The sequence below is a fragment of the Drosophila erecta genome, unplaced genomic scaffold, assembly GCF_003286155.1.
Source record: "Drosophila erecta strain 14021-0224.00,06,07 unplaced genomic scaffold, DereRS2 tig00000393-arrow-arrow-pilon, whole genome shotgun sequence".
Classification (NCBI taxonomy): Eukaryota; Metazoa; Arthropoda; class Insecta; order Diptera; family Drosophilidae; genus Drosophila; species Drosophila erecta.
Genome location: NW_020825238.1, coordinates 301,985 through 328,702, shown reverse-complemented (window position 1 = coordinate 328,702; position 26,718 = coordinate 301,985). Strand labels below are relative to the sequence as shown.

Here is a 26,718-nt window from a genome sequence, read left to right as displayed (position 1 = left end):
TTTTGTTTTTCATCTATAGCCACTTGGCATAAGTTTTTCATTTCATTTATAGCCACTTGGCATAAGTTTTTTATTTTTCATTCATAGCCACTTGGCATAGGTTTTCATTATTTTTCGCTTCCCATAGCCACTCGGCTTAATTTTTTAACGTTTACTTTACTTCCGCTTATTCGTCTATTGGTGGTGGGCAACTCCATTCCGAATATTTATTAATCAACCACACATATTACAGGTCGTTTCCAACGCTTCTACTTTGTCTCCTGGCGGTGGCATCGGCCCACGTCACAGATTACACCCACGCAAATTTATTCCCGTGATCGACGGCCAAGTCTTAGTATGGGAGGAATATGCCTACGTTAGACACTCTGCTAACCTCTCCGAGTATAGGCGAGTGATTGACGAAACCAACGGTATGGTTGATATGTTCCCCGAATCCCATATGAAGAAGCTCCTGAGCATTGACATCGCTCACCTTCGTGACATGCTCGACTCGTTGAGCGTCCATCACAGAGTGGCCAGGAGCCTAGACTTCTTGGGAACTGCGTTGAAGGTTGTCGCAGGGACACCTGACGCCGAAGACTTTGAGAATATAAAGTTCACCGAAGTAAGACTAATTGATGCACACAATAGCCAAATCGAAATTAAAACTAAAACACAAGTTCTAATTAACGAACTTACCGACACTGTCAATAAACTCTTAAAGATTTCCAAAAATAAGCAAATTGATACAGGCCATCCTTACGAAATGCTATTAACACGCAATAGAATCATTGTCATGGAACTTCAGAACCTTTTGCTTACAATCACACTCGCAAAAATAAACGTAGTTAGTCTAGTCTTCCTGGACCATGCAGACTTGGAGAATGGTTGGGGCGAAGAGCCCACCAACACCCCCATAAGGGAAATTTTGTCCGTTGCGTCCGTTGCTGGAGGCATGGCACATTGCGACACACAGCAGAGCGACCTACATCCTATCACCTACGTCGATGAAGGAATTATTATCATCAATGATAGACCAGCACTCGTGCGTGTGGATAATGGAACAACCATCCACGTTAAAGGTACGCACCTAATAACATTCATTGTGAGTGCCATGGTCAATGAGACCGTCTTCACAAACCACGACATGGTCCAGAAGAGGGCACCGGGAGTAGCTAACTCTCCTGTCCTTAATATCTCGATGAAACACGAGATCCTGAGCCTCCCATACCTTCACCGCTTGAGTGAAAAGAATTTGGAGCAAATCAGGAAATTCGAACAAGACGTCGACGGATACCGACTAAGTCAGATAGCGCTAATTGCAGGAGCAATTTTCTGCGCTCTCATCTGCATCGGCCTAACCTGCCAACGAGCCATTAGGCTCAAGAAATCCACAGCCCAACCAACTTAAGGAAGTACTCGCCAAAATAGGGTCGGCCGAGGACGGCCTCAATCTTGAGGGGAGAGTAGTTAACTAAGTTAACCGGACTGATCGTCCGCTGACCAGCACCGGTCAAATTGCTGACCAAGCATTTGGCCGGAAGCTCGAGCATAGCCGGCAAAGCTCTGCACTTTGGCAGAGGCCGCTATGAAGCTTTTTCCTTTGTTAGCTTTAAGCAGTTCGTTTTGGACACTCTTAAAATAAAGAGCCATCGCTCAAGAACCAACAACTCCGGCATTCTGTCGTTAATTTTATATTTGATCATTGCAATCTGAGTCCCTAGGCCAGTTGCATTACGGACGTAATCTTCCCAACGTAATCGTCGTAAATCTTCAAGTGGATTTATCACCCCCTTCCCTGCACGAGGGACACCATCAGCCAACCGGCAAATCATTAGAGACCGCAGCGAGGGATCCCCCGGCGGCCACCTGGATCTTAATAATTTGTATACTGTAATCAGTTCTTGGTCAGCTATGTTATTGTAATCTAATTCGAATTAATGGTGACTTTGATCTGTCTTCATACGTGTTGGTCAATAACCATCGCATCATAAATTAACTAATTGTAAGAAGGCCAACATTGGAGACACATTTTGCAATAATACTGTTCGACATCTTTGCAGAGCAGCTGCGGGAGCATCTCTCTTGTACTCGCGCTTGCACCTTTGGCTTGGCGTTCTGCTGTTCACTCTGCATTAAAGTTTATTTATTTTTGTAACTTTTTCGCATCTATGCCAATTAACGCTGTAACCAAATGAGACCTTACTCAACCTGAAGTTCCATATCATTCAACTTTTAGGGTGAGAATCGACACTGGTTCGGTACTTAAAAGAAAAATCGGGGAAGTCCATCAAATGAATTCATTGATTTCGCAAGAGTAATGTGCCGCACGTTTCGTTGATTATCTTGAGTAGGAACTTAACATCCTTCTCGGAGCTATTCTTTCGTACTGACGTGATGAATTTCCTGCAAAAATCAGCTAGCCAAACAGCCTGTGGCGGGGTCTGTTGAAAATGTCAGTCTCCGTGATCTATGGGCACCTACGGGATATATATAGGAAATTCTTGAGTAATATTTATTTTACGTGAGGCGTGGCGTCTGAATAGAGACCTCGAATTACTATTGCGCTTCTACGAGAATGTTGTTCCACCCTATCTATGAGCCCTTCGGTGCAAATGTATATGTGAGAGCTCCCAACCGTGTTTTAGATTACCTTTTCGTACTGTGAAGGAGACCTTTTTCCGTTACTACTCCATTATATAAACAACAAATACTTTCATGTTCAAACCGTTATAAATACTTGTTATTTAAACCTACATCTTCAGAAACACCTATTTCATGTGCACGCGTTTCGGTTTCTTGGGCATATTATTGAACTTATACAGCTGGTCCACGATCACTTATAATGACAAAAAGTAAAGTTAACTTAAATTACTATTTCCATTTTAAATATATTTTATTTTTCTATCATGGCGACTTCAGCGTGCAGTACTTCGATATTTACTTAAGGAAATTGATGGATCACAAATCTAGCTTAGGCGCACGAATTAGATGGACAATCAACCAACCCAAATCTGGATACCCGTTTCATTATTGGCTTCTTATGTTCAAATTTGGGTTATTCATTGTCCTGCACTTATCAGGAACCAAAATCAGGCTTACATATTTTGCACTCACCCGGTCGCTGCAACTGTTCCTAATCTAGTTCCTCGATGCAGTTTAACACCGTAAGGAGCAGTTTACAAAGTTTCTTTCATCTACCCTCGCTCGGCATGCCTTCTCACACTCCTAACTTAGAGCAGGTCGAGATCCATGGTTGCAACATCCTGCTGCTCTTTTCCTCACAGGCATGGGCGCTCGCAAGAACGAATGCAATTGAGGTTAGGTCTCGGACTCCGATCGTCTGGTTTAAGTTTCTAAATGACCCTTTCCCAAAATGAAAATCCTTATATGCGATGTGTCTTTCGAAACTTACATCGACGAGACATTGAAATTGATAGATAAGCCACCCAAGGACCACATGAAAAGCTACTGAAAACTGACGTACAACACATAGCCACCGTACATCGCTTCACCACCGACAAGCACGTAGCATTAACATGATAGGTAGTGCCCTTAAGGCAATAGCAGGAACCCAGTTTACACTTGCAAAAATAAATGTATTCAGGCCCTTTATACTAGACAGCATCGACCAATCACCAATACTAGTCTAACTGACCTTTTAGAAGTCTTTCATACAAGGGCTTTTTAAAATTCTGAATTATCTGATCAAATATCCCAACCTTTATAAATCTTTAAAAAAAAGATTTTCTTCCTGTTTAGTATAATAATATTATATTAGATCTATTCCAAGCTATATCCTTACCCCATGGGAGCAGCGGATTTCGTTAACACAGAAATCAAACCGCTGTTAAAGGATAAACAGAGGAAAGTATGAATTTTGCCGTCTGCCCTTTGGACTAAAGAATGCAGGAAGCATCTTCGAGAGGGCGCTTGACTATGCGTTACGCGAACAAATCTGGAAAATTTCTAACGTCCGTGTAATACGGCGTAAAAATTTTCTCCGAAAATGCTGCTGACCATGTCATACACATTGACACAGTACTTAAATGTCTGTGCCAAGCCAACATGATAATGGCACCTGAAGAAACAAAATTCTTTAAATAAATTACGCCATAAACGCAAGGGAGTTATTAGCAATCGTCTGGCCTAATGGGAAATTGCAAAATTATATATATGAGAGATCCGTATTTTTACTAATCATCGCTGTATCCGAGCGGAATACAAACGCTAAAATAAATGGAAAGCATTCATCGAAGAATGCAACGCCAAAGAGTTCCATAAACCTGGAAAGGATAATTTTTTGGCCCACGATTTGTCCCGACAGAAAATATTTTGGAAAACGAACCCTATTCTGACGCAGCCACTGTGCACAGTGACCTACTCGGTCGAAACTAGCTATTAACCCTTGAATTGGTACAGGAATTAAATAATCCTCGAAGAAGCAAGCCAGCCCTCACGGCAACGTTTTATAGTTTTCAGGATCAAAAACGCAGAGCACAACAGAGCTCACAGGTCGCCCCAAGAGAATGTGAAGCAGGTACTCTTCGAGTACTCCTTCCCCAAGATGACTAAATTGGCGAGCGAGATAGCTGCCAATTGCAAAACCTGCGCCAAGGCGAAATATGATAGGCATCCAAAGAAACAGGAGCTCGGTGAAACACCAATCCCGGGCCACGTAGGAGAAATATTGCACATCGATATTTTCTCAACGGATAGGAAATACTTCCTCACCTGTGTGGACAAGTTTTCGAAATTCGCCATGGTGCAGCCGATCCAGTCTAGAACCATAGAGGATCTAAAACCACCCCTGCTACAACTTATGAATGTTTTCCCCAAAGCCAAAGCCATATACTGCGACAATGAACCATCATTGAAATCGCACACAATAGTGGCCATGCTGGAAAACCATTTCGGCGTCAGCATCTCGAATGCACCGCTCCTCCATAGCGTCTCCAACGGACAGGTGGAACGCTTCCACAGCACGTTGGTCGAGCTCGCTAGATGCCTAAAAATCGATAAACTAGGCAACAAACTCACTCCCTTATGCGAGGAGAGAACTATCGAGGCAGACTTGGGGACCACAGTCCTAATTAAAGGGAGGGTGGTCCACAAAGACAACCTCAAGTAACCCGAACAGAGCCCAGTTGTGGTTCCCCCGGAGTTTTTTTTATTTTCATTCTTTTCATTTATAGCCACTTGGCATAGGTTTTTTATTTCTTTTGTTTTTCATCTATAGCCACTTGGCATAAGTTTTTCATTTCATTTATAGCCACTTGGCATAAGTTTTTTATTTTTCATTCATAGCCACTTGGCATAGGTTTTCATTATTTTTCGCTTCCCATAGCCACTCGGCTTAATTTTTTAACGTTTACTTTACTTCCGCTTATTCGTCTATTGGTGGTGGGCAACTCCATTCCGAATATTTATTAATCAACCACACATATTACAGGTCGTTTCCAACGCTTCTACTTTGTCTCCTGGCGGTGGCATCGGCCCACGTCACAGATTACACCCACGCAAATTTATTCCCGTGATCGACGGCCAAGTCTTAGTATGGGAGGAATATGCCTACGTTAGACACTCTGCTAACCTCTCCGAGTATAGGCGAGTGATTGACGAAACCAACGGTATGGTTGATATGTTCCCCGAATCCCATATGAAGAAGCTCCTGAGCATTGACATCGCTCACCTTCGTGACATGCTCGACTCGTTGAGCGTCCATCACAGAGTGGCCAGGAGCCTAGACTTCTTGGGAACTGCGTTGAAGGTTGTCGCAGGGACACCTGACGCCGAAGACTTTGAGAATATAAAGTTCACCGAAGTAAGACTAATTGATGCACACAATAGCCAAATCGAAATTAAAACTAAAACACAAGTTCTAATTAACGAACTTACCGACACTGTCAATAAACTCTTAAAGATTTCCAAAAATAAGCAAATTGATACAGGCCATCCTTACGAAATGCTATTAACACGCAATAGAATCATTGTCATGGAACTTCAGAACCTTTTGCTTACAATCACACTCGCAAAAATAAACGTAGTTAGTCCAGTCTTCCTGGACCATGCAGACTTGGAGAATGGTTGGGGCGAAGAGCCCACCAACACCCCCATAAGGGAAATTTTGTCCGTTGCGTCCGTTGCTGGAGGCATGGCACATTGCGACACGCAGCAGAGCGACCTACATCCTATCACCTACGTCGATGAAGGAATTATTATCATCAATGATAGACCAGCACTCGTGCGTGTGGATAATGGAACAACCATCGACGTTAAAGGTACGCACCTAATAACATTCATTGTGAGTGCCATGGTCAATGAGACCGTCTTCACAAACCACGACATGGTCCAGAAGAGGGCACCGGGAGTAGCTAACTCTCCTGTCCTTAATATCTCGATGAAACACGAGATCCTGAGCCTCCCATACCTTCACCGCTTGAGTGAAAAGAATTTGGAGCAAATCAGGAAATTCGAACAAGACGTCGACGGATACCGACTAAGTCAGATAGCGCTAATTGCAGGAGCAATTTTCTGCGCTCTCATCTGCATCGGCCTAACCTGCCAACGAGCCATTAGGCTCAAGAAATCCACAGCCCAACCAACTTAAGGAAGTACTCGCCAAAATAGGGTCGGCCGAGGACGGCCTCAATCTTGAGGGGAGAGTAGTTAACTAAGTTAACCGGACTGATCGTCCGCTGACCAGCACCGGTCAAATTGCTGACCAAGTATTTGGCCGGAAGCTCGAGCATAGCCGGCAAAGCTCTGCACTTTGGCAGAGGCCGCTATGAAGCTTTTTCCTTTGTTAGCTTTAAGCAGTTCGTTTTGGACACTCTTAAAATAAAGAGCCATCGCTCAAGAACCAACAACTCCGGCATTCTGTCGTTAATTTTATATTTGATCATTGCAATCTGAGTCCCTAGGCCAGTTGCATTACGGACGTAATCTTCCCAACGTAATCGTCGTAAATCTTCAAGTGGATTTATCACCCCCTTCCCTGCACGAGGGACACCATCAGCCAACCGGCAAATCATTAGAGACCGCAGCGAGGGATCCCCCGGCGGCCACCTGGATCTTAATAATTTGTATACTGTAATCAGTTCTTGGTCAGCTATGTTATTGTAATCTAATTCGAATTAATGGTGACTTTGATCTGTCTTCATACGTGTTGGTCAATAACCATCGCATCATAAATTAACTAATTGTAAGAAGGCCAACATTGGAGACACATTTTGCAATAATACTGTTCGACATCTTTGCAGAGCAGCTGCGGGAGCATCTCTCTTGTACTCGCGCTTGCACCTTTGGCTTGGCGTTCTGCTGTTCACTCTGCATTAAAGTTTATTTATTTTTGTAACTTTTTCGCATCTATGCCAATTAACGCTGTAACCAAATGAGACCTTACTCAACCTGAAGTTCCATATCATTCAACTTTTAGGGTGAGAATCGACACTGGTTCGGTACTTAAAAGAAAAATCGGGGAAGTCCATCAAATGAATTGATTGATTTCGCAAGAGTAATGTGCCGCACGTTTCGTTGATTATCTTGAGTAGGAACTTAACATCCTTCTCGGAGCTATTCTTTCGTACTGACGTGATGAATTTCCTGCAAAAATCAGCTAGCCAATAAGCCTGTGGCGGGGTCTGTTGAAAATGTCAGTCTCCGTGATCTATGGGCACCTACAGGATATATATAGGAAATTCTTGCCTAATATTTATTTTACGTGAGGCGTGGCGTCTGAATAGAGACCTCGAATTACTATTGCGCTTCTACGAGAATGTTGTTCCACCCTATCTATGAGCCCTTCGGTGCAAATGTATATGTGAGAGCTCCCAACCGTGTTTTAGATTACCTTTTCGTACTGTGAAGGAGACCTTTTTCCGTTACTATTCCATTATATAAACGACAAATACCTTCATGTTCAAACCGTTATAAATTCTTGTTATTTAAACCTACATCTTCAGAAACACCTATTTCATGTGCACGCGTTTCGGTTTCTTGGGGCATATTATTGAACTTATACAGCTGGTCCACGATCACTTATAATGACAAAAAGTAAAGTTAACTTAAATTACTATTTCCATTTTAAATATATTTTATTTTTCTATCATGGCGACTTCAGCGTGCAGTACTTCGATATTTACTTAAGGAAATTGATGGATCACAAATCTAGCTTAGGCGCACGAATTAGATGGACAATCAACCAACCCAAATCTGGATACCCGTTTCATTATTGGCTTCTTATGTTCAAATTTGGGTTATTCATTGTCCTGCACTTATCAGGAACCAAAATCAGGCTTACATATTTTGCACTCACCCGGTCGCTGCAACTGTTCCTAATCTAGTTCCTCGATGCAGTTTAACACCGTAAGGAGCAGTTTACAAAGTTTCTTTCATCTACCCTCGCTCGGCATGCCTTCTCACACTCCTAACTTAGAGCAGGTCGAGATCCATGGTTGCAACATCCTGCTGCTCTTTTCCTCACAGGCATGGGCGCTCGCAAGAACGAATGCAATTGAGGTTAGGTCTCGGACTCCGATCGTCTGGTTTAAGTTTCTAAATGACCCTTTCCCAAAATGAAAATCCTTATATGCGATGTGTCTTTCGAAACTTACATCGACGAGACATTGAAATTGATAGATAAGCCACCCAAGGACCACATGAAAAGCTACTGAAAACTGACGTACAACACATAGCCACCGTACATCGCTTCACCACCGACAAGCACGTAGCATTAACATGATAGGTAGTGCCCTTAAGGCAATAGCAGGAACCCAGTTTACACTTGCAAAAATAAATGTATTCAGGCCCTTTATACTAGACAGCATCGACCAATCACCAATACTAGTCTAACTGACCTTTTAGAAGTCTTTCATACAAGGGCTTTTTAAAATTCTGAATTATCTGATCAAATATCCCAACCTTTATAAATCTTTAAAAAAAAGATTTTCTTCCTGTTTAGTATAATAATATTATATTAGATCTATTCCAAGCTATATCCTTACCCCATGGGAGCAGCGGATTTCGTTAACACAGAAATCAAACCGCTGTTAAAGGATAAACAGAGGAAAGTATGAATTTTGCCGTCTGCCCTTTGGACTAAAGAATGCAGGAAGCATCTTCGAGAGGGCGCTTGACTATGCGTTACGCGAACAAATCTGGAAAATTTCTAACGTCCGTGTAATACGGCGTAAAAATTTTCTCCGAAAATGCTGCTGACCATGTCATACACATTGACACAGTACTTAAATGTCTGTGCCAAGCCAACATGATAATGGCACCTGAAGAAACAAAATTCTTTAAATAAATTACGCCATAAACGCAAGGGAGTTATTAGCAATCGTCTGGCCTAATGGGAAATTGCAAAATTATATATATGAGAGATCCGTATTTTTACTAATCATCGCTGTATCCGAGCGGAATACAAACGCTAAAATAAATGGAAAGCATTCATCGAAGAATGCAACGCCAAAGAGTTCCATAAACCTGGAAAGGATAATTTTTTGGCCCACGATTTGTCCCGACAGAAAATATTTTGGAAAACGAACCCTATTCTGACGCAGCCACTGTGCACAGTGACCTACTCGGTCGAAACTAGCTATTAACCCTTGAATTGGTACAGGAATTAAATAATCCTCGAAGAAGCAAGCCAGCCCTCACGGCAACGTTTTATAGTTTTCAGGATCAAAAACCGACTTATTGTCCAATTTGATAAGACTCCCTGACTCCCTGTTCGGACTGGTTAACTTGTACAACAAACCACCTGAAGACCACACTCCAAGGCAGCGATAGTAGCTGAAGGGCCGCTATCAAGTCCTGGATAGACGAAAAAGATCTGGATCTTCCACTGGACCGCCATTGGGGGAACGGATCGGAAGCCATCAGAGGAGGAGTTCACGATCAAGTTATAATTTATATACAAGCAGTTATTTTTGTGCGCATATATAGCCGAATAACGGAAGCTACCGCTAATTCTCTTTGCGCTCATCTTCCCGGTTGAATCGAAAATGGTGGAAACGTTGCCGCTACAGCAAACAGGGTGATTAAAGGCGCAAAGCGACAGCAATCAAGCTCTACGTTATCTTCGTTTGACGATCCCGTTCCTTATGTGAGGTTGCGCTGATCGACGAGCTACAACAAACATTTAGAAATATTCTCAACGAACTCCAAGAACTGGATTTGTACGAAATTGAAAGTAATTTGAGTGAGAAATTTGATGACATTCTTGTAACGCTTAATTTCTCATTTGAGGGGAAGATTTTATAGCGAGAGTTGCCGGTCCCAGCTGGCATACTAACCCTCATACGACAAACAAAAAGAAAAGATGTTGTGATATTAATAATTAAAGGAAGGGTCATTTCTGTGTGACCACATTCGCCTTGGATACGATTTTTTCATAACCGGGGTGTTTTATACAGCACACAACAACATCGATTTCGCCTTCGTTAACGTTATGTCCGGTGACGTCGAATACAAGAACGAAAACCAAACTTCCATACTTAACACGATTCGAGTAAGACATCGGAATGATGAAGAAAAGCAACAGCTTCACCGAATATGCAAGAGATTTTCGAACTTAGTATTTCGGGAGGGTGATAAGCTTTCGTTCACTAATCAAGTTAAACACGAGATAAGAACTACAGATGATACAGATAAGAACTACCGTACTCTGTCGGGCATTTAGATTCAGCCCAACAGAAGCCACAGAGATTCAAAATCAAATAAGTAAACTGTTACAACAAAATATTATTAAACACAGTCATTCGCCCTGAAGTACTCCAGTGTTTCTCGTTTTAAAGAAGTTGGATGCTACGAAAATACAAAAAAATGGAGAATGGTGGTCGACTTTAGGAAACTTAATGAGAAAACAATTAAGGATAGATAACCCATGCCCAACATTAATGGTGTTCTCGACCGATTTGGTAGGGCGAAATATTTAATCGCAGCCTAAGACTTAAAAGTCCAGCATTTAGGAATAAACACGCCCTTACTAAAGATCAGCCTGGGACAAGCAACATACAATCTCATAAATTCCTCATTCACAGAATTAACCTGCAGGATTTCATACGGTCGACTTCGAAAGAGCAATTAATCAAATTAAAAGAAACTTTGATTCAGACTATGCTATCGAAAACTTATCAACTAAAGTTGGGCAGTTGAAGTCTAGAATTAAAACTTTGCTAACCAAGGGGAGACAAAGAAGAGGTCTAATTAATGGATTGATTACATAATCAGGACAGATTTGATAACATAACAGAGCACATAAATAAAGAACAATAAATAATTAATAACTTTTTGAACAATTATAAAAATAAAATTTTGAAAGCCGTAAACTCGGAACACATATTTTACATATGTATATAATATATATTATGTATGTCTCCCGAATTAACGTGAATTTGGATGTTTTTTCAAACTATTTAAAAAATATAGAGGAGAGCATTATTTTACTGGTCAAACTGAAAATTGTACCCACTTTTATTGTATCCGAAGAAGAGGGAAATTACGGGAAATGTCAGACGAACACATATTTAAGATATTAGAATTAGAAACATTCATCATCGGAATTAAGATAAATTTTAGAATAAGAATACCTACATTTAAGCAAAATAATTACAAATTCATACACATTGTCCCATTACCCATAAAATTCTAAATTCCTAATTGTACCCAACTATATGGCATACTATAATGCTAAAGACGTTTATTATTTTACTGACAAATGTAACAAAATATATAAATAATCTATCTGCGAAAACTCAATATCAGCCAAAGACAGTTTTAAAACAGAATGTCAAACTAAAGACATAGGAAATCAAGAAATTATAACCGAAATAGAACCACCGCACTTTTTTATTTGAACATCAAATAAACTTAAATATCCATGAAGGTATCCGCGTTAGTAACATTTGAAAACTGCAAAGTGCTTATCAACCAAATTTCATACGATATAGAACTATAACAATATGAGGAGAAGGTAGAAGCCCACATTCCAATCATAAAGAATATAATTTTCACCGAGAATACAGAAAATATCAACCTGCATAAGCTGAACTTAAGATCCATCAATGCCGTCAATTCAATTATTAAGTGGAAAAGGTTTACGACGACGAACCTCGGAGCATTATACTTGTTACTATTAGTTGTTGTATTAGCGACAAAATACTTCATCAATAAAAAAAAGGGGGGTTGTATTTACCACAGTATCAGAGCCGAGTCTCGTGACGTCACTTCAATCCACGAGGGGAGGAGTTACCGGTCCCAGCCGGCATACTAGCCCTAAGCCGTACTAAGCCATACTCAGGAAAGAAGCCGACGAACTCAAGAGTAGGCAACGCAGCAATTCCGAATTTGACACACAACTCACCCCTCAAGAGTCTGCACTTATAAATCTAAGCACTAACACATGTACTTCTCTGAAAGAAGGTCTGATTGTAACCCAAGCTAAAATAAAGACCAGATCAGTTTTTGTCGCCAATCGAACTATACTTCTTATTTGTTAATACCAAACTCTGCACATCGGCATCAGCGAAGACCCTCAACTCCAACAAAGTTCATCTTAGTTATTCATAACTCGCGCCTTGCAAATGTACTGGCACTCAACCTTTGCTCAACCATCAGCAGCGTCTACTCCGGCATAAAGCCCCGACTGTGCCCCCTTTTAAGCTACCGGATTTTACTGGAGGCTATCCATACGGAATATATCGTTTCAGGCATCTATTATCATGCCTGACTGACTGCGCAGGAAACCATTAGCTCACTGGAAATTTGGGAATTTTGGAAATTGTTACAACACAGATTTGCTAATCGGCGATTGGTTTTTAGGCTCATGTTACTGAGATTTTGTGGCAAAGGGAGGGTAGTGGTTTCGTTTTAATGCTTCGTGAACTGTCAGATAAATTTAGCGCTCATACTCGCGCTCGAAATGGATTGGGTAGAAGTACTTGTCACCCATGTACATGTTTATACGTTTAATAGTCTGTCTATTCTTTTGGTGAATAGTTATTCAGTTTAATTCTTCAAGTAATTTATTATACAGATATTTCAAGGGGGTTGTGTCAAAATAAGTAGTCAAAGTGTTAATTTCAGTTAAATTAATTTTTAGGCAATGATGTTCAAATGCTGATGGTATTTGAATTGGTTTACTTTAAAAAAGGAGATAGCCTTGATTAGTGTCAATGTTGTTTATTTGAATTTGTTGGGTGTGGGCCGTCCCAAATAATAGAAGTAACATCATCATTGTACGCCATATTCCTGTAGAATTGGGACTTTATTAAACGTTTTCTTTTTCTTAAACTGTGTGAAAAAATTCGAATAATTAATTCATCTAACAATGAGGAAGCTAAACTAAGCAAAATTGAAACCATTCCTTACATATACAATCATAAAGCTAAGCATGACACTACTGGACAGACCCCTGCTCACATTTTTCTTCACTAGAAGGCAAATAGAACAAATAAATAATGACAGACAAAAATTTGATTTAGACACTCCATATAGAAAAGGTCCTCTACAGAAGGGAACATTGGAAAACCCATTTAAAGCAAACAAAAATGTAGAACAAATAGACTCCCGATCATTATAAAGTCACTTATTGCTAGCAATCAAATCTATTCATTTATTATGTTTTGAATTAGAGGTTGACAATTTGGAAAATAATGGCTTTCTTTAAATAACTAGGTCATTTTTTGGATACCTGGGCGCAAGAGTTTTTTATATGATTGCAATATGATTTCTTTGAATTCTGCATATGAATGCACGCTTTTTAATAAGATGAGACTACGAATAATCTATGTGTAGTTGGTATTAATGATTTATTTATGTGCTGCTTCTATAAATTCAAAATCTGCATCACTCATAATGGACATGGTGATGTATTTGTAAATTAAATGATCAAGCAAAAATTGCTTTGCTTTTTCTCTTGTCATTTTATCGTAGAAGATTGTAGTAATTGAATTGCCGAAATTGGTTGATTTTTCTACTTTATTATGATCTGTTTTAACGAATATGATTTGTTTTTTAAAAGTATTTATTGGTTTTTCTGTTAAATGAATAAGCTCGCTATTGTCTTCCTCTGCACTATTTTGGGTGACTTTGCTATAATGATTCTCTTTTGATTCGAGATGATGCATTAGCATTTGCCCTTAATATAGTCGAAAGTAAAATAAAATTCTTGTAATTTTGTTCTCCATCTTTGGAGCTTAGCATTTGGTTCCTTTAATGTATGTATCCACTTAAAAGGTTGATGATCGCTAGCTATTTCCAATTGTCGTCCAAGTAAGTATAGGCGAAAGGTTTTAGTTGCCCACACTATGGCGAGTAATTCCTTTTCGATCGCGCTGTAATTAACAGAAAAACCAATAAATACTTTTAAAAAACAAATCATATTCGTCAAAACTAAGACAGAACATAGAAATACGAAAATGCCTTTTAAACTTACACCGAATCCTGAGCACTGTCGAGATAAATCTGTAATAGACATCTATTCGTCTGAAGGCAAACACTACATCATTAGTTGTATCGTTTACTCGAAATTCGCCATAAATTTGCGGTAATAATCGGTTAGTCCGAGGAATGCTCTGATCTCTTTTACTTTAGTTGGAATTGGGTATGAAACTATATATTTTACTTTAAGAGGGTCTATTGTTATAAAATATGGACACTGTCCTAGTTTACCAAGTATTTCATCTATGTTTGGCATGGGATATCTACTGGAATTGTTATTTCGTTCAACTTCCTCAAGTCATTTACAACTCTGTACTTCTCTTCACCCGATGATGTAAAAACTTCGCATTTAGTGTTTTGAATTGGGAGACTAAAGATATTTTCTCTCATCATGTTGTAATTTCTATGTATTGGTGTTGTCCGAGGCTGGTAACCGAAAATTCTCGTTAGATTGAGGAAAATTTTCATTTTTGTTCATAAAAGTGTTGATTACAGTTTGGATCAGTTGGTCCATATTCTAGTGCATCTTGTAGTCTAAGTTCGATTAGTTGGTGATTTTCGAATAAGTATCTTAACAGAGTCCCTAATTGCTTGCAAATAAATGATGAGGTCGATGTTATTATCTTCTAGATGTAGCTTAGATATTAGGAGTTGACGCCGACTTTCAGCTTCCTCGCAGAATGTTCGTAAATTTCCTTTGTATGGCGTCTCTCGGAAATTTTCCAGAAGATTGTAATTTGGCGTTTGGGGTTTGTATTCGCCAATTAACCTTGACCTCAAGGTGTGCCAGTCCTCGATGTTTGGTAGTCCCAATGATCTTATTACTTGTCCATCTATGTTTCGTTCCACAGCTCCGAGTAGAATGCGTTGTTGTCGCAGGTCGTTAGTTGGGTACAGTTCTAGGATGTAATCCACTCTACTAATGAACGTATAAAGCGGTTTCCCTTAAATGGGAAAATGTCTTTGAGTTGTCTTTGCGCTTCACTTAGATTGTTTTCGTTTAGGGTTACGAGTTGTGGTGCAGCAATATTAGGTAGTTCCATTGTGTATTTTGCTTTAGTTTTATTTCGATAGTGTTTATTATGTTTTCACGTTTTTGTGTTCTGGAGTCTTTTTTATTGTTTTGATTTTTGCTGCTACGCTTATAAGTTGATTTAGATGTACTATTTTTTTTGTTTGCTTATTTAGTAGCATAGTTGAAAAGTGTCTACTTTTCGATAATTGTATTATTTGTAACGTTTCTTTCTCCTGCCGTTGGACTTATGGGAGTAATTTTTTCTTAGGGATTTTCTTTGTTTTTCTTCCACTTTATTAGGAAAACCGAAATGGATTTATAATCCAAGTAACGGAAATCACAAGCGGAATTGTTCACGAGTACCGGATTATAAAAGTTAATTTATTTTCCACTCGCGGTTCTTTTGTTTCGGATACTTTTTGTATCTTACCGACTGCGCCAGTAAAATAGTTTTTGTTTTGAGTCGAATAAATAATCCGTATTTGAACTAAGATCAACGCCGAAATAAATAAAACTCCGAATAAATCGCCTTGCGTTTTTATTGATTGAATGTTGGCTTAAGACTGAAACAAATGGTGTGAGAAAATCTTAGATGTACTGGGTTGTTTACTTGATCTGCTCGAGAACGCTTCTTGCCTATGCTTATATGCTTACGTGCATTCGTATGGAAAAATAATTCTTATGTACTACGTGGCTATGTGCTGCGTTTTGGTTGCAGCTTGAGTGGATGCGCAATGAGTGGAAGTTTGTTTATTTAACGAGATGCGCAATATCGAGAAATGTTTGTTTATTTAACGAGTAATCGATACGGCGGACCACCGCGGTCGGTCTTTGTATAAGTGAATTATGAGGAAGGCATAATTACGTTACTATATGTGTATACTTTATTTGGTCAAGAACGTTTTTTTCTACCTTTTACACATTTCTTAACGATCTTCGATTTACGGGTGTAAGATTTTTTTCGAAGAATCAAATAGATCTTTTGTAATACACATATATTTTATCAAGTTCTTAAAAAACTAAGAACAGATTCACAAACAAGAAAAGAATAATTATGACCACATTGTAGATAGGCCAGAGGGCTGTCTTAGGTGTTGAACGCCACGCCAACGTTCATTACTCTTTCAACCATAGCTGCTACATAAATTATTTTTTGGCGGACCAATGTTTATCCTTTGTGGACCAAAGGAATAGTAATTGAAATTATTATATAACAATTGTTCACACTATAAACTAATGCGTACACTTAATGAGTTCAATTCGGGTGTTTGAATCTAACTGACTCGCTGCTGCGAGGGCATCGCCTTTTATTCATTCTTACATAGGTTCTTATCATCAATTATATAATGCAGCGCTTGTAAGACGCTGCAGTCTGCGTTGGTCAATGCAGCTGAGGTTTATCTCAAATCTATGTTTGAAGCCTATGACCGCGCTAGTCACCTCCCGCGTGATCATATCTCTTGACACTTCGGCAATAGACCACTGCAACCGTACTTATCTGTAGTTGCCACTTATGCTGTCCCGTGACATGTTTATTGCAGCCCTTAAATAGAACATATTTATAGATTGTCTACTTATCATGTCTAAACACATGTTTAGACATTCTCCGGGGGGGAAAAATGTACGGCCAGTAGTCGTCTATCATTTATGCGTTCCAGCTCCAGCTGGTTTTGCTTCGCTAACAGGAAGTTGACAGATCTTGTTTAGCGATCTTTTTACTTCCCCATCGCTTGTTTTAACCGTGACTACCCGGACTTTATCATCTTGTCCTTTAGTCGTACTAATGATTCTTCCCATTGGCCATCTTGCAGGGTGAGTGTTCTCATGTTTTATAAGAACCCGCTGTCCCTCCTTCAGATTTGGCTTTTCTTGGCGCCATTTGGTTCGCTTTTGCAATGACACCAGATACTCCTCTTTCCATTTCTTCCAAAAATCACCTTTGATGCGTTGAATCAGCTTCCATCTATCCAATTCCCAAAAGCGTTTCAGGTCCTTTCGATTTATTGATGTAGTGGCACTTTGCTGCTCGAGTTATATTTCCGGACACAATCCATCCAAATTTAGTTTTTTGTCCCAAGATTCCATTTACGGTTTTTATTTTCTCCATCATAATCAGGGGAAATAGATCCACACCTATCACTATGTCAATTCTGCTTGGCTCGTTGAATCGTGGATCTGCTAGCCTGTAGCCCTTCCACTCTTTGTTGATATCAATATCAAACTTTTTGCTGGGAAGGGCTCTATGGAGTGTTGGTAAAACCAATGCTTCCGTTGATGCTTTGAAGCTGCTTGGAATTTTTGGTTTGATCGTTAGGTGGACACTATTTTTTGATAATTGAGTAGTCTGGGAGATACCTTCGACCTCTATTGTACTCCTTACTCTGGGAATCCTTAATATTTGTGCTGCTTCCTCTGAAATCAGCGTCTTCTGGGATCCACCGTCAATAAGCGCCCTCAACTCGTTGTAACCACCAGCTTTGTTTTTCACTAAAACAACAGCTGTAGCCAATAGTGTGTCTTGGCCTTGCTTAAGGCTATTGCTGTTGATACTGCGTTTTGTGTCTTCATGCAGAAGGCTGTTGTGTCTTTTGGAGCATCGATTGCATGTAATTTCCTTTCTGCAGTCGATAGCATTATGCTTTCCAAAGCATCTAAAGCACATGTTGTTCTTTTGAACGAATTCTTTTCTTTTTTCAATTGATTGTGCTCTGAATTTGAGACACTTTATCATATCGTGGCCATCCTTAGAGCAAAAGGCACACGATCTAACTTGCACTTTTCTTGTAGCAAGCTGAGCGGTATTTTTGGTAATGGCGTTTACTGAGTTGTATTGTTGCTCAATAAACTCCAGTACGTCTTGTAAGGAATGTATAGCTCTTGCCTTTTTTACATGCTGTTCATACAGCTGCAAGGCTTCTGGCGAAAATTTCCGCAGCAGAATTTCTGCTAAAATTACGTCAGCAGAGCTTCCTATTTTTCCTTTTTGCTTTATGATGAATATGCTCTCGGTCGCAGTATCCAAAAACTTCCCTAAATTTTTCTCATCGTGGGGCAGCAAGCACTCCAATTCCATTAATTTGTTGAAGTGTTGGGAGAATATTTTTCTGCTATTCTCATAGCGTTTGCAGATAAGCTCCCACGCTGCTGCATAGCTAGCTGCTGATCCCGTTATCAAATGGCTAACCACCATTTGAGCTTCTCCTTTTAAGCAGGCTCTTAAATATCCCAGCTTCCTTGTGTTGCTGAGATCTTTCCTGCTGTCTATTAGTTCCGAGAACAGCTCGAAAAATGTTGGCCATTCCTTCGCATTTCCATTGAACGTTGGAAGGTCCACTTTTGGGAGTTCTGGCACGTCGCAGTTGGAACTTTTGAACTGTTCCAACTTTATTTGAAGTACCATCTCTAGTGCGGCAACTTCAGATTGCAGAATGTCTGCCTCATCTTGATCAAAGACAGTTCTGTCATACTTGTTTTCAAGCAGTTTCAGTGTGTCCGTCACGTTGGACCAATGACTTTTCATCATTGCCAGCTGCTTGACTAGTTCAATCTCACTTGAACTATCCAGGGTTTCGTAGATTAGGCTCATCTGTTGCCTCACCCTGTCCGCTCTTCTATCCACCAGTTGAACTAGATTATCAACTGGACTGGAGCTCCGAGCTGATGCGCTATCAGATAATTTTGATCCACTTGGTATATTTATTTCTTCAAGTGTTTCTACCTTTAATTGCGACTCCTTGTAGGCCTTGACAGCATCCATAGTTTTAATAAATATTTTATCATTAAAATATTGATGATCGCCAACTCCCAATTTTACCAGCGCATTGTTGTTAGTAGTAAATCGAACTACCAATGCTTCTATTGCTGGTATAGATGCCTTTTCCTTGATTGCTTGCAGTATTTTGTTCTGCAGCTCTCCTTGGTCTTGCATCAATTTCACAGATCTTTCCGACAACATGTTGGGAAAACAATCACTGTGACTTTTTTGTGCTTTCTGCTTATATTCTTTGGCGTGATCCGTTGGAGGATTTTTTGATTGGTCGCCCAGTTGACCTAGCTGTGCCTCGACTCACAGCTGATTGATCAGCCAAGGAAAAGCAAGAACACAATGTTTCACCTTATAGTCCTAGTACTTTAAGGCGTGGTCTTTTATTCTGTGTTTCTTACCACTGGTGGGGGAAACAACAGAATCACTCGAATAACCTTGCTCTTTTTACTTTGAAGCGCTGGTTTTTTTTCTTCTGTGTTTCTTACCACTGGTGGGGGAAAACAACAGAATTTCTCGAAGGACCAAAATGTAAAATTCACAATTGCTGATGTATGGCCTCAACACGCCTTACCACAATTTATAATGGTACACAAAGCAACCTTTAACTATAGACTATAAGGTGCTCGTTTTATTTAAAAACATAAAAGATTCTTTTGTATCTTTTTGCTTTTTATATTTATCTCTGTTCCTTACCTTTGGTAGGGGGAAACAAGAGTCAATTATTTTTCTACCTTTAGCTGCAAGATTAACTTAGCAATGCTTAAAGGAGCTGGCCTTTCTCTGAATCCCTTACCATATAGGGGGAAACTGCAGAGTCGAATCCGGCTCGAAGGACCAAAATGTTCACACTATAAACTAATGCGTACACTTAATGAGTTCAATTCGGGTGTTTGAATCTAACTGACTCGCTGCTGCGAGGGCATCGCCTTTTATTCATTCTTACATAGGTTCTTATCATCTAATTATATAATGCAGCGCTTGTAAGACGCTGCAGTCTGCGTTGGTCAATGCAGCTGAGGTTTATCTCAAATCTATGTTTGAAGCCTATGACCGCGCTAGTCACCTCCCGCGTGATCATATCTCTTGACACTTCGGCAATAGACCACTGCAACCGTACTTATCTGTAGTTGCCACTTATGCTGTCCCGTGACATGTTTATTGCAGCCATTAAATAGAACATATTTATAGATTGTCTACTTATCATGTCTAAACACATGTTTAGACAACAATAGAGAATTCTTTAGTCGAGTTCCCCGAGTATCAGATACCCGTTACTCAGCTAGTGGAAGTGCGAACGAGAAATTTCAACATTTTCTGGAACATCGGCAGAAATTTACAAAATATATTCAAAAATGAAAATATATCACAACATTTTTATTTCAAAAGCCGTGACAGTTTTGTACTGTTTGTGGGACGTTAGAGTGGGTGTCGCAAAAAGTATTTTGGTTAATCTGTATTTAAAAAATTATAAAAAAGTTAAAAAAAAATATCACAACATTTTTCAAAAGTGTGGGCGTGACAGTATTCGGCGGTTTGTGGACGTGGCAACATTTTTTTTGCAAATCTATAAAAATGTACCAGAATTTTTCAAAAATGAAAAAATATAACATTTTTCAAAATTGTGGCTGTAACAGTTTTGGGCGGTTTGTGTGGGTTGGATTGGGCGTGGCAAAAAGTTTTTTGGCCAACTTACAGAAATTTACAAGATATATAAAAAATGAAAAAGTATCACATTTTTCAAAAGTTTGGGCGTGACAGGCGGTTTCGGTTTGCGGGCGGTAGAGTGGGCGTGGCAAAACGATTGTTGTAAATCGATAGACATTTACAAGACTAATAAAAAAATATCAAAACATTTTCCAAGAGTGTGGGGGTGGGAGGTAGAATGGTCGTGGCAACATTTGGAAACAAACTTGCGCTGCGCCCATGTCTCTGGAAGCTGCATGCTTAATATCAACATTCTAGCTTTTGTTAATCCTGAGATTCATACGGACATACGGACAGACGGAAATGGTCAGATCAATATTGAGCAAAGGATACGCGACCAACTACCATGTATACCAGGTGAAATTTTTATACATTAAAATTAACAGAGACCTAGCCGGAACAACCACACAACATAGAAATAAAGAGAAACTTATAAACGTTGTGGGTTCAGTTTTTAAATATCTATTTGGCACAATTGATGCAAATGATCGAATAAAAATACAAGAGAAACTTAACACAAACGCCCATAACTCAGTAGAATGACATGAACTCAACGACGCTATACGATCGGTAAATGACGGAACGCGAAAAATTAAGAATTATGAAAATGACAACAGCATTATTAACACTCTTTTAATTGAACTCATGCAGGTTACAGAATACATAGAAGATTTGCAAATCTGGCCAGGCTTTCCTGTTTCCAAACTAGTAAACTACGATAAACTAGTGAACGTGAACATCCATTATGTTTGTTTATCCACTTTATTAATGATAATCAATTATTAATAATATCTCACATACCCATTAACTTCTCACTAGTAAATACAATTAAAATAATCCCTTAACCAGACTCCAACGGCTAACAGCTAGATTGCACATTTTTCGGCGGACCCAGGTCGATCTCTTGTGGACTAAATTTGTTTAAAATCGGATATTGTCTCTAGGTAAGGAAGTAATTCAAAATATTATAAAAGAAGATAGAATTCTATAGTCGAGTTCCCCGAATATCAGATACCCTTTACTCAGCTTGTGGAACTGCGAACGAGAAATTTCAACATTTTCTGGAATATCGGTAGAAATTGGGGGAAAAAATAATAAAATGAAAAAAACGTAAAATTTCTTTACGAGTGCGGCCGTGACAGTTTTGAGCTGTTTGTAGACGTGGCAAAGAGTTTTATTAAAACATTTTTCAAAATTGTGGACGTGGCAGTTTTGAGCGGTTTGTGGACGGCAGAGTGGAAGTGGCAAACATTTTTGGCAAATCTATAGAATTTACAAGATATATTTCAAAATGAACAACATTTTTTAAAAGTGAGGGCGTGGCAAAAAGTTTTTGCCCACTTCTACGCCTACAAACAGCCCAAAGCTGTCACGCCCACAATTTTGAAAAATGTGATATTTTTCATTTTATTTTTACAGGTAAATGTTGTAAATTTCTATAGATTGCCAAAAAACGTTTTGCCACGCCCACTCCAGCGCCCACCAACCGCCCAAAACTGTCACCAACCTTCATATCTGCAGACTATATTCAAGCGTTCCCGCTGCATCAAGCCGCCACTGCTCGCGGCCACTATTTTAGTGGTTTTTGGAGTGGACACACTATCCTCCAAGTCCCACCGCCATAGTTGGAGTCAACATCTCGGGCCTCTATTAATAGATCAACCACCAGGAGCACCCCCAGCATGCATAACCTCGTTCATTGCCAGGCATTGTCAGATCAAAAATAAATAAAGTAAGCAAACATCTACAAAATGCCATCGCTGGAGCATCTTAAGGCTCAGCGAACGAGTGCTCGAAAAAACCTTGCGCGTATGAGCAAATCAGTGGAACATAGTTTTAAATTATCTCCATTGGAAGTATCTTGCCGTTTGTCGATTTTGGAATCGTATTTTGAGCTTTTTTTATCCACTCAGGAAGCCATAGAGCAGATGGATCCAGCCGAGGCGCAGCGCTATGCTCGTTTCGAAATATAGGAATTATTTATCAAAGCCAAGATCTGCCTTCAAGAACAGCTTGGACCACAAGCAAATAGCACCAGCATTAATGAATCTTCGATTAATTTTGTGTACACGTCTGCAGTCAAGCTTCTGCGCTTGTCGTTCGATTTCATTCGACGGCAAGCACTGTGATTACCGAACCTGAAACCGCAGACAACTACACAAAAGCTCTGAATCACTTTAGGCATCGCTATGACAACCCAACTCTCGTATTTTTGGACAACATCGTCGCTCTTTGCATGCTGCAAAGTAAATTGACCAGCAGTTGCGTAGGCTAATTAATAATGCATCCGCTTTATACAACTCGTTGCGTTCGTTGGGCACCGAGTCGCAGGTCTGCAAAGCTATGCTTTATATGGACCAGGAGACCAAGAGGAAGTCGAACGTCCTTGTCAATATTTGGAATCGGATAAGAACCCTACTATTGCTTTGGCAAAGATCATTTTGTAGCCAAATGCCCGTCGACGCCGAGACGAAGCACCTGTGCGTTAGCGCATCACTTGCTGCTTCATCGACTTTCAGCTTGATCGGCCGCAACTCCCTTGTCCCAACCCCAAGTTTCGGATATACTTATACGGAAAATCGGACTTATTGTGTCGCCCTGTTCTGGGAAAGAATGTATCTGGAAGCTACAAAATAGGAAGACCGCTTTTAGAGAACATGAATTCAGGTAAATTTCATATCCGAGGGTTTGACTCAAAGCTCAATAGCTCGATAAAGCTCAAGATTCGCAACCACCATATCAAGTCGAGATACAATGAATTCGATTTGCTCCTTGATTCCTCCATTTATATTTTGCTCCAATTCCATCCTGTGGAATCTTCCGCAGGACTCATCTCTTGTCGACGAAAACTTCAACAAATCTCACCGCATTGATTTTCCGTAACCGCACCGACCAAGGGCGTAAAAGTCAAACGTTAACGGTGCGGAAATATCGGGATCGCCGCGGCCTATAACGTAATTTATAGGAGTCAGTGAGTCGGAGTCAGAAGGCCTGGGTAAGGTTTACCAGTAAAGAAGCACCCGTCAAAGAGTCCAAAGAAGGAGAACCAAAAGTGCGAGGACAGTCACCCCGCGGATCAAAATTACATAACCTAGACACTGAATGACAAGGAAGGCTAAGGCTGCAACGTTGAGATCCACACGCTTCAGGAGAAGACGACAAAGACCGTAGTTAGAAATGGATTGTGGAGTCCTTGGTTGGTATCCTGTAACAGGAACGGTCATAACAGACTTGCCCTTCCGGTTGGAAGAGCTCTGATTCAACCTACGGACGATTCACTACGGAGTGCTTAGCCGGAAATATCTCTTGAGTAAAGCAGAAACCCAGCGGAAACCCAGTCTGCAGTCTTCAGAACGTTGCCACGCTCACTAACCACACGAAACTGCTTCAATTTGCCAAAAAAATGGCATTTTTTGTTTATTTTTTGTCGATATGCCGCAAATTTTGAACACGCACACAAGCCAACCAAATCTGTCTCGCCACAAGCTTTTGAAGATTTTTTGATTTTAACATTTTCCTTGCCAATTTCAATAGAAATGCTAAAACATTTTTTTTAAGTTTCTCCCTCACCCTCCTACTACCTGAGATAGTAAAGTAACTCATCCTTTCATGTGTTTAGAAACTATTCATAACCAAATGTCAAAACACTCGACTTTAGTATTTCTTAATTTTTTTTCCTAATTCAGAATATATCATATTTGTTATCAATTTATAGTGCTTCATGGAAGAGGTTAAGGAACACCCGTACGTCTTGCAATGTGAAGCCGCTAAGCCGCTGATTGTTGACACCTTTAAATTTATGTACGATCTGGACTTTTTGAATCCTCAGGCTGACGAGGTAATGTTAATTATTCTCTCTTCCTACATATGTATATGACACTAATTTTTTTATTTTAATCCAAGCTTACCACGCCACCATTGGCAATGCCAAGGCTACCTCACGAAGTCATCTTTGCGATTGGCGGCTGGAGCGGTGGTACCTCAAAAGGATGCATCGAGACTTATGACACAAGAGCCGATAGATGGGTAACCATTAATGCAGAGGATCCTGCTGGTCCGCGCGCGTATCATGGAACCGCAGTGCTGGGTTTCAAAATATTTTCGATTGGCGGATATGATGGCGTAGAGTATTTCAACACATGCCGCGTTTTTGATGCTGTAAAAAAAAAATGGAACGAAATCGCGCCAATGCATTGCAGGCGCTGCTACGTAAGTGTAACAGAACTAAATGGCATGATATATGCTATCGGCGGCTACGACGGCCATAACCGCTTGAACACCGTGGAGCGGTATAATCCAAGGACCAACCAATGGTCCGTTATCCCGCCAATGAACATGCAACGTTCTGATGCCAGCGCCTGCACTTTGCAAGAACGCATCTATGCCACAGGGGGATTCAACGGCCAGGAATGCCTAGATAGCGCCGAGTATTATGATCCCGTAACCAACACTTGGACTAGAATACCTAACATGAATCATCGTCGGTCTGGAGTGAGCTGCGTGGCTTTTAGGAACCAGCTTTACGTTATCGGCGGCTTTAATGGTACAGCGCGTCTTTCTACCGGAGAACGCTTTGATCCGGTCACTCAGACTTGGCACTTCATCCATGAAATGAACCACTCGCGCAGCAACTTTGGGCTTGAGATTATAGACGATATGATCTTTGCTATCGGCGGCTTTAACGGCGTCTCCACGATCTCTCATACGGAATGCTATGTAGCTGAAACAGACGAATGGATGGAAGCCACAGATATGAATATTGTTCGCTCCGCCTTGTCTGCCAATAACATAGCTGGGCTCCCAAACAAGCGAGACTACATACACAAAGAGCGGGATCGTCTAATGGAAGAGCGGCGTCAGCGTCTTATGGCAACCGCCATGGCTCGGGAGAACATAGGACATGGCAATGAATCGCAGATGTTAGTGGAAAGAAATGATACAGTTATGGATGACTACGAAAGTCCTGATGAAGAAGACGAAGCTGATGAGCAACAGCATACAGCACACCTAAGCCGGATTATACCACCCTCCGTAGGGTTGCCAAACGGTGCTGAAACGGCAACAGTTCAACCTCAATTGGTGTCCCCTGCTCAACTTAATAGAGTAATGGAGGATCGCGGTCTGGAAAACAATAGACGCATTCATGTGCAACTGCGAAACCAACGCCATGGCTCGCACCATGAAATTCGTCGTCGTACTTAGCAATTGGCATCGACATATTGCTCGGATACCAAAAAAATACATTCTCTTAAAAAGAGTGCAGATAAAGCGTTAGCGTGTGGCAAGATTTCTTCAATCTTAGCCCACGTCCGTTAAACTAATTTTTGGAAACTTTTACACAAAGAAAAACACAAGGGACAATTGTCAATATACCAAATTAAGACTATAAAACTCGGCATTTTTAATTAAAAATTAAATTAACAAGAAATTAGATAGCCCAATAGATCTAGCTTACATCAAAATTGAATGCAATAAATAAAATATTATATATCTAAATATATATCATAAATTGAGAATATATCTTATATATATTGGTAGTGCTTTACCAATTTGCAGGAATCCAGAATACACAACTAAACATTTTATTTTTTCTTTGTCTTGAACGTTTACCTTCTTACTTATTGGCAAATAGGTCAGTGCTTTTATTTATCTGACAGCGAAACAAAAATGGTCCGTACAAAACAAAAAGGAACAAGAGAGAATGCTATAGTCGAGTTCCCCGACTATCAGATACCCGTTACTCAGCTAGTGGAAGTTCCAACGAGAAATTTCAACATTTTCTGGAATATGGGTGGAAAAAATTAATAAA

General features: G+C 40.1%; 1 protein-coding gene across 1 annotated transcript; it reads left to right on the top strand.

Moving 5' to 3' along the window:
- Positions 1–24,624: 24,624 nt before the first annotated feature.
- Positions 24,625–26,389, top strand: LOC6549206 (kelch-like protein 10; the record flags this gene model as incomplete). The annotated part of the gene is made up of 2 exons (XM_026983582.1): positions 24,625–24,747; positions 24,813–26,389. Coding segments are annotated over 2 exons (1,422 nt in total), but the record flags the coding sequence as incomplete, so codon positions are not given.
- Between the last annotated feature and the right edge of the window lie 329 nt (positions 26,390–26,718).